Source organism: Scyliorhinus torazame, chromosome 3 (genome assembly GCF_047496885.1).
Source record: "Scyliorhinus torazame isolate Kashiwa2021f chromosome 3, sScyTor2.1, whole genome shotgun sequence".
Classification (NCBI taxonomy): Eukaryota; Metazoa; Chordata; class Chondrichthyes; order Carcharhiniformes; family Scyliorhinidae; genus Scyliorhinus; species Scyliorhinus torazame.
In genome coordinates, this window is record NC_092709.1 from 184,075,716 (window position 1) to 184,088,622 (window position 12,907).

The window sequence follows — 12,907 nt, forward strand, 5'->3', positions numbered from 1 at the left end:
ACGGGGAGAATGTGCAAACTCCACACGGACAGTGACCCAGAGCCGGAATCGAACCTGGGATCTCGGCGCTGTGAGGCAGCAATGCTAACCACTGTGCCACCGTGCTGCCCGACTTGCTGAGATTTTACCTGACTGAGATTTACTGGGAAACCCAAAAGAAGAGGATAAGGGAGCAGTTAAAAATGACAGTGGAGAAGTGTGTACAGTGAGCAGCGTTGTCTGATTACAGCAGCAATAAGCTGTGGGGAAAAGAAATGAGATTGAGAAAGCAGAAATAAAGGGATTATTTTACTATCCGCCTATTAAGTAGACCATGAGGATGAAGTTATTGAATTTGCACTGTTCATTGTTCCATTGAAGTTGAAGGATATGTATTATAAACTGTGACTAAAAATTTTAATTCTGAAATATTGCCAATAATGTTTTTTGCTGTCTCGTCGTTCTTCAAATTGAATTTAATGTATTACATGTGGAATTAATTTTTAGCATCTATTGTTATGATCTTGAGGGAGACCAGTAATTTCTAAATATAAATTCAAACTCCCAGTTATTAGCTGAAAGAATTACCCCATGATATTTCACGTTATAAACAAAAAACCTTTACTATGAAAGAGTGAAGCAAAGCAAGTACTTGCAACATAGCACCGTTATTCTATAAACCAAGGTGTGCCACAGGTCCACATATTCCATAAAATCCCTACAGTGCAGAAGGAGGCTATTTGGCCTATCGAGTTTGCACCGACCCTCCGAAAGCGAACTCTACCTAGGCCAACTCATCACACCATCCCCCAAATGCCATGCATTGATCACTGCCAATCTACACCGAGGAAGAACGTACAAGCTCCCCAAGACAGTCACCCACGGCCAGAATCGAACCCAGGACCCTGGCGCTGTGAGGCAGCAGTGCTAACCACTCTGCCACCATGCTGCCCTCATGAATTCACTTTGATTCTCCTCCGTATTCCTGCTATTCTTTGGTTTATGAGACTGCTTGTGATCTTTCCACTAGCATCCAGTTAGGTGACCCTCCAACTCTACTTGAGCATCCCCTGATTCTGGGCACTCAGGCATGGGCCTCACTGCTTTCTTGCTCAGTGACTCCAAAAAAGACACTCTTGGTTTTGGATCTCCCTCTGCTCCTGGCAGGTTTCTTTTTCTATTTGTCTCAAAGCTCCTCCCAGGCCCCAACTACCTGTTTCTGTGAGAAAACACACTGATAAACCCAAAACCAAAAAATCCCTCTCTGTAATCTATCTCTATGTCAAAATTGCACACCTGGGATGTCTCGGGTAAAGATTCAACGAATCGCCTACAATTTCCAAACCTTCCCTTTGTTCTGGAAAACTATGTGAAGACAACTGTCTACATCTCTTCTCCACCAAGTATCTCAAAACAGGTCATCCATCGTTTAATGTTTTCCCACTTCCAACTCTGACCTTAATAAATAAACACAGGCCAGTCTTCAAATTACAATTACTTGATCAGATTCTCGCCAGGCGTTTTAATTTCTTCTATTTAACCATTTCAGTCTCCAAACTAAAAGTTACACTCCTAAAACATTTGAATCATGAACGTACATATTTGTGACACCATACATTAGAACATACATCTACGAAAAGAAAACAATGGCCAAATATAGAATACAGGAGACCTATTGGAACACATCCCCCACCCCCCACCCCTGTGCAATATGGACCTAATCCCAAGAGTATAACGCTGTTCTCTAAGCCTTCTATTTTACGTCTAAAAGAAAGCTTGAAATTAATTGCATTTAATTTGAAATTTTCATTGCTTCTTTAGGGTTTATGTAGGTGTTTGGAGAAACTGTTTCCAGATGTAAAAGACAGAGGTGTTGTTATTGGATTTGATGCACGTGCTCACCCTCCTAGTGGAAGCAGCAGCCAAAGGTGGAGTTTATTTGGAACTGAGGGAGATCAAACTAATAAGCAATCAGATATTTAAACCGTTTTTAAGTCTTAGTGGAATTGTGATTTTAGAGAAAACATAAAGTATTGTGAATATGTTTTACACTGCTTGAACTGCAAGCTAATGAATGATGTTTAATTTACTAACAAAGCTATTAATAAATGAGTAGATTTATAACTTTGTTTTGTCATTATGCGTGAAGTCCACTTGGATGGGGCTGTCAGCAATTACTTCAGTTTTGCAGTTAAGCTTTCCATACAAGAAAAAACGTTGCAATCTTCTGCTGCATTTAATGCCCTGATATATGGATTAAAGCGAAGGATTTGATTTCATCATTGAACAAGCGGAACTCTAAAATCTCAATACCCTGGGCCACATTTAAACTTATGTGTTTTGTTTCCATGAGGTTCACCTGAAACTATATAAACCAATGCAAAAGAAATTGGTTAACCCAATGCAAATTGACTTTGTGTGATCTTCTTGCTGGTTTAAAATATCACTTTGAAGCTGGTCCTGCCCACAGAAGTGGCCATACTCCCTGATCGAATTAATCATGCCAAGTTTTTGCTGTTTGTGCCTGTTTCCGGCTCATTGAGGAAGCCCTTAAAGTTGAGCTTTCTCCGAAATGAAATGAAAATGAAAATCACTTATTGTCACGAGTAGGCTTCAATGAAGTTACTGTGAAAAGCCCCGAGTCTCCACATTCCGGCGCCTGTTCGGGGAGGCTGGTACGGGAATTGAACCGTGCCACTGGCCTGCCTTGGTCTGCTTTAAAAGCCAGCGATTTAGCCCAATGTGCTAAACCAGCCCCTCTGGGCACACGGGCAGTAATGGGAACCTTTGTTTTTAAAAAAGTTTAAAATGTTAACATTATTTTATGTACTTAGACCAACCAGTGTGCACCAATTAAACTATCAATTGTTTTTTTGTATTTTTTAGCTATTTTTAGTTTTGTTTTAAATAGGGTAACAGCTCCTGAACTAGACCCTTGTGGTCAACCTTTTTTCAGCTGTAGGAATAAAACTGTTCCACGTTACCACTCTTTGCAATATATTTCAGTGCATTGGGGAAGGGAGGTGGAGAGAGACAATAAACAATTATGTTCTAAAATTCTGCGGGGGTGGGATGGGAGGGATGTGAAGTAGCAACATGATGTAAAGATAAGTTTTTTTTCTGTGCTTCCGCCTAGAACAATCTTACATTGGGAGGGGGGGGGGGTTTAACCATGTACCCCACAGCGTGTTCCTGGGTGGTGGGAGGTGGCCTGCCATTGGCCAGCCTTGGCGGGATCTTCTGTTCCCACCTCTGTCAATGGGATTTCTTATTGAATCCACCCTCTGCCACCACCGGTGGAAACCCATAGCGGGGGTTCACTGACGGCAGGACCAGAAGATTCTACTGGCAGAACAGCTGGAAGATCCCCAAAGAACAAAACTCAACCTTTCCCACGTCAGTTTAATTTATTTTGTGCCCAAGCTTTATGTAGCTGCTATTGTTATCTCGTCTCTGTAGCTATTCTATTTCCACCAGTTTCAAGTGCCATTTTATTAATTCTGGTGCTGCTCCATTCAGAGGGAAACACCGATGTGACACGTGAAGCCTCATCATTACCTGTACCTAATTATCCGACAGTGGAACCCTGGAACACGAAGAATGCAATTCTTGTTTCTGTAGCTTCTCCCATGCCAGAACCTTTATCTAAAGTCGACAAACTGGATTTTATTACCAAGAGGAGCTACTGACCGCCATTAGCCCGGTCAATGCTGTTTGCTTCACATGGGGGGACATCTTGCCAGCCTCAAAGGCTCCGCCAACGAATATGCAAATAGAGTGATGCAGCCTGAGAGTAAATTGGTGTCTCTCTTGTGCATGGCGGATAAATTGACGGCAAAACTAAAGACCTTGAGCCAAAATCGAAGAGACCCAATTTGAGGATTTTTGGGGTTGGGGAGAGCTATGAAGGCCTTCAGCCTACTGAATTTGTGGCACGTCCACTGAAAGACGTGCTAGCTTTGCATAAGGTGCCACTGCAGTCCAAGCTGGTTATATCCTAAATGGAAACCCAACCAATATATTTTTTTGTGCATTTTCTCCACATCTTCTAAATTCTTCATTAGCTTTGAGTATCTAATTCAAGTTTCTGCTTTTCTCACATATTTAACTGCTGAGAAAAGAATTCTGTAAATTACTTTTGTCTCTGACTGGTTCAGTTGTTAAACTGGTCTAATTTTTCACGGTCTCATAATGGGACGGAATTAAATAGGATTTGGATGCAGTAAAGATGTTTCAGTATAACATGCTGATGTCAATAAATTGTGATTTTCTTTTTGATTTCTTTCAAAATGTTTTGCTATTAAAAACGTCGACGGTGCGTAAAATTACTTGCATGTTGCTGCAAAGTGGCAGGTTTACAGGCGCAATTCAACAGAAAAATTCTAAGCGTCACTTTGGGCAGATATGGTGAGGTATTCCTCGATGGCCGCTTGGCAAGGTTGCAGTGGAATGACGTCCACGTCTTGAGCGATGGCGTCCAAGTCATGGCTCACTCTGTGACGACCATGGCTGAGGGCCTCAACACCATGTCCCTGTCGCTGAGGGACATGCCCTATACACAAACGGACATTGCCGTGGGACTGCGGAACGTGTTCAAGCCGCTGAGGGACGTGTCCCAGACGCAGGTGGATGGCACTTCAGGCAATCACCCAGTCACTGAGGAGCATCGTTGACGGCGTCGACACCATAGTGGGGAAATGGAAACCAACAGGACTGGCAAAGCCAGATGACTCAGCAGCGTATGGAGCTCACTCCAGCTGCCCTTCCATCCCATCAAGGGCAGCAGGCAGAACAGTGTGGCACAGCGACACCAGTGGCGGAAAATCCCCAAAGAACCGGGTAAGTCGATCGGGGTCTACTTGGCTCCAGGCCTTCCAGAGGATGTCCGCCAAGGACATCAAAAGATCACAGAGCGCAAAAGCAATAGGCTGCCAACATCTCTAATGTATCTGATGTGCACCCTTGGGGAAAGGGAAATGTGAATAATTCACTATTAAAACATGTGGGGGTGGTACTGCAATGCACATCCAGAGCAATCCAGGTATTAGAACTGTATTTTGAGCACTCTGATGCACCGCTCAATGACAGCGTGGGTGGCAGCATGGGGCTCATTATACCGGGTCTCCGCCTTGGTCTTGGTCTTTCGCACCGGCGCTATCAGCCAGGACCTCAGCGAGTATCACTTGTCCCCCAAGAGCCAACCTGTCATCCTGGGGTGGTCCTCGAAGACGCTGGCGATCTTTTGATTTTTAATAATCTTTATTGTCACAAGTAAGCTTACATTAACAATGCAATGTAGTTACTGTGAAAAGCTCCGAGTTCCCACATTCCGGCGCCTGTTCGTGTACACTGAGGGAGAATTCAGAATGTCCAATTCACTTAAGCACGTCTTTCGGGACATGTGGGAGGAAACCCACGCAGACACAGGGAGAACTTGCAGACTCCGCACAGACAACGACCTAAGCCGCAAATCGAACCGGGGACCCTGGCGCTGTGAAGCACATGTGCTAACCACTGTGCTACCGTGTCGTCTCAGTGTCCCAGACTGCAGCTGTCATGCATGCTCCCTGGGGATGGTGCACACTCGTGCATGATATGGAGGTGGCGGCCGCACACGAGTTGAACATTCAGGGAGTGAAGGGCACTCCCTGATGCCCCGGTATACGCAAGGAGACATGCGTACCAACTATTGCCCCCTGGACCTGGGGCATCCTGCCGATGGGGGAGAATCCTGAGCCTTGTGATTGCTTTTTGGTGGAAATGGTTCAACTCAAAGTTGGATGACTGACCATGCAGGGTATTCATGACCTCCTAGATGCATCTGTGGCCTGTAGCTTGAGAAACGCCGCACAGGTCCCCGCTCAAACTCTGGATTCTGTGCACTAATTATCCTCTGAGGCATGGCACGTGCACTCTGAAGTAGGCACTTGAGAGTTGAGAATATTTTGTTTATTAAGAGGTCAACAGTAACAGAGATTTGAAAATTAACTCTTAACATTCCACATATTACACTAACCATTAAACAAGGAAATGTCACCGTTCCATATTGGTACCAAACAAATTAAATCAGTTCATTTTCACAAAAAAAGCAATCACAAGGTATCACCCCTCACACATTCATAGAATGTACAGTGCAGAAGGAGGCCATTCGGTCCTTCGAGTCTGCACCGGCCCTTACAAAGAGCACCCTATTGAAGCCCACGTATTTACCCTATCCCCGTAACCCAGTAACCCCCACACATTCTCAACAGAAAATTGAAGAGAAGCCTGAGAATGTTTCATGTCCAGAACTTTGTTGTAGAAAAGATCTGTCCCATCAATGTGTTACTCGTTCCACATATCAGTGCCATTCTCCGTTCAGGAGCCGAAGCTATGCAGGCCCTCCCACATGGCCCAATATCACCGGAAACAAATCCTGGCATCCACATATTACACTGGCGCTCAAGGTGCAGATGAACATCCTTGACTTGTTTAACCCAGGTGACGTGCAAGTTACATGCTGCACTCACCATACCAGCAACAAAAGTATCAGCAATCTGTAAAAGCATTTCTTCAACATCATCAGGTGGCCCATTTGGATTAATGTCGCGTACCAGGTCCCACAGCGTCTTTTTGCTTCAAACCGGATTGCCTTCTGGACTCGTACCTCCCCCTGAGCCCGGTGCTCCAGGACCCAGGTATCCTAGGAAAAAATTCTCATTCTTTCTGGCTACAGAAAAAGAAGGAACAAGCAACAGCAGCCTGCAGGCATCTGCAGCCACAAGCAGCAGCAAACAACCTGTAGCTGTGAAGTGCTCTTATAACTAATGAGGCTAGTTCGCATTTGCAGCAAATTTCAGCTGTGCAGCTAGAGGCTGGTAACAGTCAAAGGGAGTGAAATTGAATTTCCGCATTGAAGGCACAGCAATGCTCTGCCCTGGAAATGTTTGATGGGGCAGACAGGCTGCAGCTTGCCCCTGTTATTGGTCACCACAATATTTAAAGATGGTTTGATACCCTCACCACCCCGCTAATGAGATTGAAATGAATGCAAATACGGGTTAATGATATGCTCCCCATTTGTGGATGAGATCTGGAACACTCCATCTTGAGCAGGCCGGGTGAACTGCAAACTGGTTCGCGCATGGCGCAAATTTCGATTTTGGCCTTTCATGTTATTTACCCTCATCTGATGCAAATATGGTGGTTGAATAGCCCCGTGATGTGGACGATAAGCTCTTCTTTTAAATGTTAAAATAACTTCAAATTAAAGATTACATAAATCTAATCTATTTGCTCTGTCACTTATAAATTTTGGAGTTGACTTGTTTCTGTGATTTACAGATTTGCCCGATTTGCTGCCACTGTGCTGGTTAGCCAGGGAATTCCGGTCTATCTCTTCTCTCAGATTACACCAACTCCATTTGTGGTATGTATTAACTCTTGGATGCATGTGACTTACAATACCTTCATGTGATACTATTGAATTCTTTCTGTACATGTAAAGTTTGAATGTCACGACTTGAAAATGCTTTTTCTACCTGCGTTTTCTTAGTTGTTTAATTCACATAAAGTAAAGAATTGCGATTATCCTGTCGGGAAGAATGCTGTTAAGTATTTGCAGAATAAACATTTCCCCTCCTTGCATTCTACAAAATCCTGCAGAAATCTAAATTCCGTTTAAAATTAATTTTGCATTGTTTTGGTACAATGTGGTAGTTCTTTGAATTTTCAATTCTGTTAAAGTTTTGTTTATTGAACCTCAGGGGACCTATCTAACATCTGTAATTATTTGTTTCCTACCAAATTGCAGAAATTCAGCAGAGACCTTGAGCTCCAGGTTGATAAATGTTAATCCCAGAATCCACTTTTTAAGATGTTTAGGCTCATTGAACCATGGAACCATAGAATCCTCAGTGCAGAAAGAGGCCATTCCGCCCATCGAGTCTACACTTACCCTCTGAAAGAGCACCCTACCCAGATTCACTCTCCCAGCCCTATTCCATAACCCCATTTAACCTGTACATCCTTGGACACTAAGGGGCAATTTAGCATGGCTAATCCACCTAACCTGCACATCTCTGGACTTTGTACCATTATATACTGGAAAACATGTTTTGGTTTAAATCACCAAGCCAATCATGGAGGATTGACAGAGAATATCTGTTAATGCTTGGGATAGTAACATGTAGGGCTGGATTACATAAGTGGGGGGGGGGGGGGGGGGCTCCCCATACCCCAGCTTAAATGTCCGGGGTAGGGCTTAACCGGCTTATCCAAAGGAGCTGGTTTAGCACACTGGGCTAAATAGCTGGCTTTGAAAGCAGACCAAGGCAGGCCAGCAGCACGGTTCAATTCCCGTACCAGCCTCCCCAAACAGGTGCCGGAATATGGTGACTAGGGGCTTTTCACAGTAACTTCATTTGAAGCTTACTTGTGACAACAAGCGATTTTTCCGGCGATGACTCTTTAATCTGTCTGAGACAGAACTTCCATCTGGAGGAAGTCCGGCCTTGTGGAGCTACCAGACAATCATCGGGCAGCATCTCTGCGCCTCACCAGGATCGGTGGCCACTGCTAATACTGCAGAAGACATGAGCAGCTAAGGATGTTCCAAAACCCAGAGAAGTTTGGGATCTCACCTGGGCCAGGCTCACCTGTAGACAGACCCTGGTGGTGAGTGGCACATGTGCAGTGCGGCTGGAGCGGGTCGGCACAGAGGCCTTGATGGAAAGCAACCCCTCGCTTTCACTGATGGATCAGCCTGCAGTGTTAATCCTGTCGGGCTGCAAGTTGGGTACAGGTCTCTCCCACTGCCCATCTAGTATGGTAGCATGGTGGTTAGCACTGTGGCTTCACAGTGCCAGCGTTCCAGGTTTGTTTCCTGGCTTGGGTCACTGTCTGTGCGGAGCCTGCACGTTCTCCCTGTGTCTGCTTGGGTTTCCTCCGGATGCTCCGGTTTCCTCCCACAAGTCCCGAAAGAAGTGCTATTAGGTAATTTGGACATTCTGAATTCTCCCTCTGTGTATCCGAACAGGCGCCGGAATGTGGCGACTAGGGGCTTTTCACAGTAAGTTCATTGCAGTGTTAATATAAGCCGTCTTGTGACAATAAAGATATTATTAAATAGGAGTGGGGTGCAAAGAGGCCCTTAATGGGGAAATTATTTCCCTATTAAGGTCCTCAGTCGGTTCACAGGCTGACAAAACTGACATTTTTCTCCTGATATTTAGTTCAAGGAAATCCTGACAATTCTTGCAACTTCATCTTTTTGACTCATGTTTCCTTGTTTTTTGTGTAGATTGCCTAATTATAATAACCCTAATTTAAACAGTCCCATCCTAACGGAAACCAGTAACTTTCCCCCTGTTCCCTTGCTGCTGTGTCTTGACCTTGCAGCATGTAGAATCATCGAAGCAAAGAATTTACAATATGGAAGGAAGATACATAGTCTGTCTTGTCTGCCGGCCAACAAATAGCCATCCAGCCTATTCACATATTCCAGCTCTTGGTCCTTTCCACAGAACCCTGATTCTCCAGTCCAGGCAACATCCTTGTAAATCTTCTTTGTACCCTCTCCAGTGCAATCACATCATGCCTACACTCTGGTGACCAGAACTGCATGCAGTACTCCATCTGTGGTCTAACTAATGTTTTATACAAGTCCAGCATAACTCCGTGCCCATATATCCTTTGCTTCAGCTAATAAAGACAAATGTCCCATATACCTTCTTGACCATTTTATCTACCTGTCCAGCTGCTTTTCAGGGACCTGTGGACATGTATTCCAAGATTCCTTATCAGTATCCCTACCATTCACCCTGCATTCCCTTGCCTTATTATTCTTCCCCAGAAGCATTACTTCACACTTCTCTGGATTCGACTCCATTCACTACTTTTCTGCCCAACTGACCAGTGGATATCCTTCCACTGCTTTCTTCTTCATTATCAACTACATAGCCAATTTTTGTATCATCTGCAAACTTCTTAATCATACCTGCTACATTCAAGTCCAAATAATTACAATGCATCATACACAATCACCTCGTACTGTGTTTTGCAAAACTTCACAAGAAACAACCTTTCAGCTACAAAACACTCAGCAACCATTACCCTTTGCTTCCTGCCTCTCAATCAGTTTTGGATCCAATGTGCCACACGGTAGCACAAGTGGCTAGCACTGTGGCTTCACAGCTCCAGGGTCCCAGTTTCGATTCCCTGCTGGGTTACTGTCTGTGTGGAGTCTGCACGTTCTCCCCGTGTCTGCGTGGGTTTCCTCCGGGTGCTCCGGTTTCCTCCCACAGTCCAAAGACATGCCGGTTAGGTGGATTGGCCATGATAAATTGCCCTTAGTGACCAAAAAAGGTTAGGAGGGGTTATTGGGATACGGGGATAGGGTGGAAGTGAGGGCTTAAGTGAGTCAGTGCAGACTTGATGGGCCGAATGGCCTCCTGCACTGTGTGTTCTATGCTATGTGCCAGTTTTCCCTTCGATCCCATGAGCTTTTACTTCTGTTACCAGACTTCCATGTGGCACCTTATCAAAAGCCTTTTTAAAATCTATATCATAGAATCCCGACAGTGCAATCGGAGGCTGTTTGGCCCATCGAGTCAGCACCGAACCATGTCCACACCCCCATTCACCCACCTTATCCCCGTAACCTAACCTGCACGTCCCTGGACACTAAGGGGCAATTTATCATGGCCAATCCATCTAACCCGCACATCTCAACTGTGGGAGGAAACCGGAGCACCCAGAGGAAACCCATGCAGACACGGCAGAAAGTGCAAACTCCGCAGTCACCCGAAGCTGGAATTGAACCCGGGTCCTTGGCGCTGTGAGGCAGCAGTGCTAGCCACTGTGTATATAAACTACATCAGAAGCAGGATCATCTTTGTTACCTCCTCGAAAAATTCAATCATGGTAGTCAGACATGACCTCCCCTGCATAAATCAGTGCTATCTTTCATTAATTTGTCACTTTCTAGATGAAGATTTATCCTCTCCCTCAGAACTTTATCCAATAATTTTCCTACCATTAAGGTTAAGCTGACTGGCTATCGCCATGCCTGAGCCAGAGGGGATTGACAGATAATGGTCAGAGTCTCCATTATTTATCCACCTCCATACATAAGTTACCATTATGATCTCTTTCTTCAATTATCTTCTTGTTCTTTTCAGTATTTACAAAATAAATTTGTGTTTTACTTTACCTGCCAATATCTTTTCTTGCTCTCTCTTCTTTCCTACGTTTTGTGCAGTGCTAAGTCCTCAGCATCTGTAATAAGCGTCCCTTGCCACTCAGTCAAAGTAAAATAACAGTGAAAGTGCCTGAAAATGGAACTACTTGCTAAATATGCAGTGAATTGAGATGCAACATGGATTTTGCTAGAGAGTTGCTTCAAGCTCTGGGATGCCTCATTGACAATAAATGCATGAATGATCTAAAATTAGTAACTGAGGAGCAAGCGGAACATTCTACACAAAATGGCAACATGGAAAATTGTAAAAAGGACTGTGATAACTGCAAGAGAACTTGGATAGGCGAGTTGAAAAGCAGATAGGTGGGAGTTGCAGTTTAATACATGGGAAATGTGAAGTAATATATTTTGAAAGGAAGTACACTTTAATGGTATGTTTTACAATTAAGATGAGATGCAAAGAGACTTTTATTTTGGTGAAACGGGTGGCATGGTGACTGCCTCAGGCTGCTGAGGACCTGGGTTCGATCCCGGCCTCAGGTCATTGTCCGTGTGGAGTTTGCACATAATTTAATCTTTATTAGTGTCACAAGTAGGCTTACCTTAACACTGCAATGAAGTTACTGTGAAAATCCCCTAGTCGGCACACTCCGGCACCAGTTCGTGTGCACTAAGGGAGAATTCAGAATGTCCAATTCACCTCACAGCACATCTTTCGGACTTGTGGGAGGAAACCGGAGCACCTGAAAGAAAACCACGCAGACACGGGTAGAACGTGCAAACTTCACACAGGCAGTGAGCCAAGCTGGGAATCGAACCCGGGTTCCTGGTGCTGTGAAGCAAAGGTGCTAACCACCATGCTACTGTGCTGCCCATATTCTCCCCTGTGTCTGCATGGGTCTCACCCCCACAACCCAAAGTTGTGCAGGGTAGGTGAATTGGCCACACCAATTTCCCCTTAGTTGAAATAAAAATTAAAAAGTGAACAGTGGTGAATAATTGAACAACTAATCAGAAGAGGAGGTTCCACACACATCCCCATCCTCAATGATGGCAGATCCCAGCATATCTGTGCAAATGACAAGAAATGGCTGAATGTGCTGGACAACATCCCAGTTGTCATGCTTAGACGTATTCTCTAGAACTAGGTTAGACATATTCTCTAGAAATGGTCATTGGATAGACATATGGACGATAAGGGAATAGTGTAGATGGGCTTTAGAGTGGTTTCACAGGTCGGTGCAACATCGAGGGCCGAAGGGCCTGTACTGCGCTGTAATGTTCTATGTTCAAGCTAAGCTGTTCCAGTAAAGTTACAGCACTGCCATCCATCTGATGGTGTTAAAAGTTGCCCAGGTATGTCCTGTCTACAAAAAGCAGGACAAATCCAATCTGACCAATTACCAATGCCATTAAAGTGATGGAAGCTGTCCTTGATAGTGCAATCAAGCGCAAGGTTTTAAAGTTCTTTCATGGGATGTGAGAATTGTCCCCTCAGTTGTGTATTTTATTACAATCATGATCAAAATATAGAGAGCTGAATTTCAGAGTGGGAATGATTTGACATCAAGGCAGCTTTTGATGGAATGTGGCATCATGCAGCCTAGCAAAATTAATTTCAATTTTAATCGGGAAGAACTCACCCAGCACAAAGGCAAATGGTTATGGTTGTTAGAGGTCAATCATCTCACTCTCAGAACAACAGTGCTGGCGTTCTTCTACAACATTAGTAACATGAAATTACCAACT

The 12,907-nt window shown here is 44.4% G+C and overlaps 1 protein-coding gene across 1 annotated transcript in view; it reads left to right on the top strand.

Annotated features, from left to right (window-relative positions):
- Nucleotides 1–12,907, top strand: part of pgm2 (phosphoglucomutase 2) — a 96,966-nt gene that overhangs the window by 15,095 nt on the left and 68,964 nt on the right. The window contains exons 3-4 of the mRNA XM_072496555.1: nucleotides 1,801–1,907; nucleotides 7,303–7,387. Coding sequence (XP_072352656.1) covers nucleotides 1,801–1,907; nucleotides 7,303–7,387 — 192 coding nt within the window. The remainder of the gene's footprint in view (nucleotides 1–1,800; nucleotides 1,908–7,302; nucleotides 7,388–12,907) is intronic.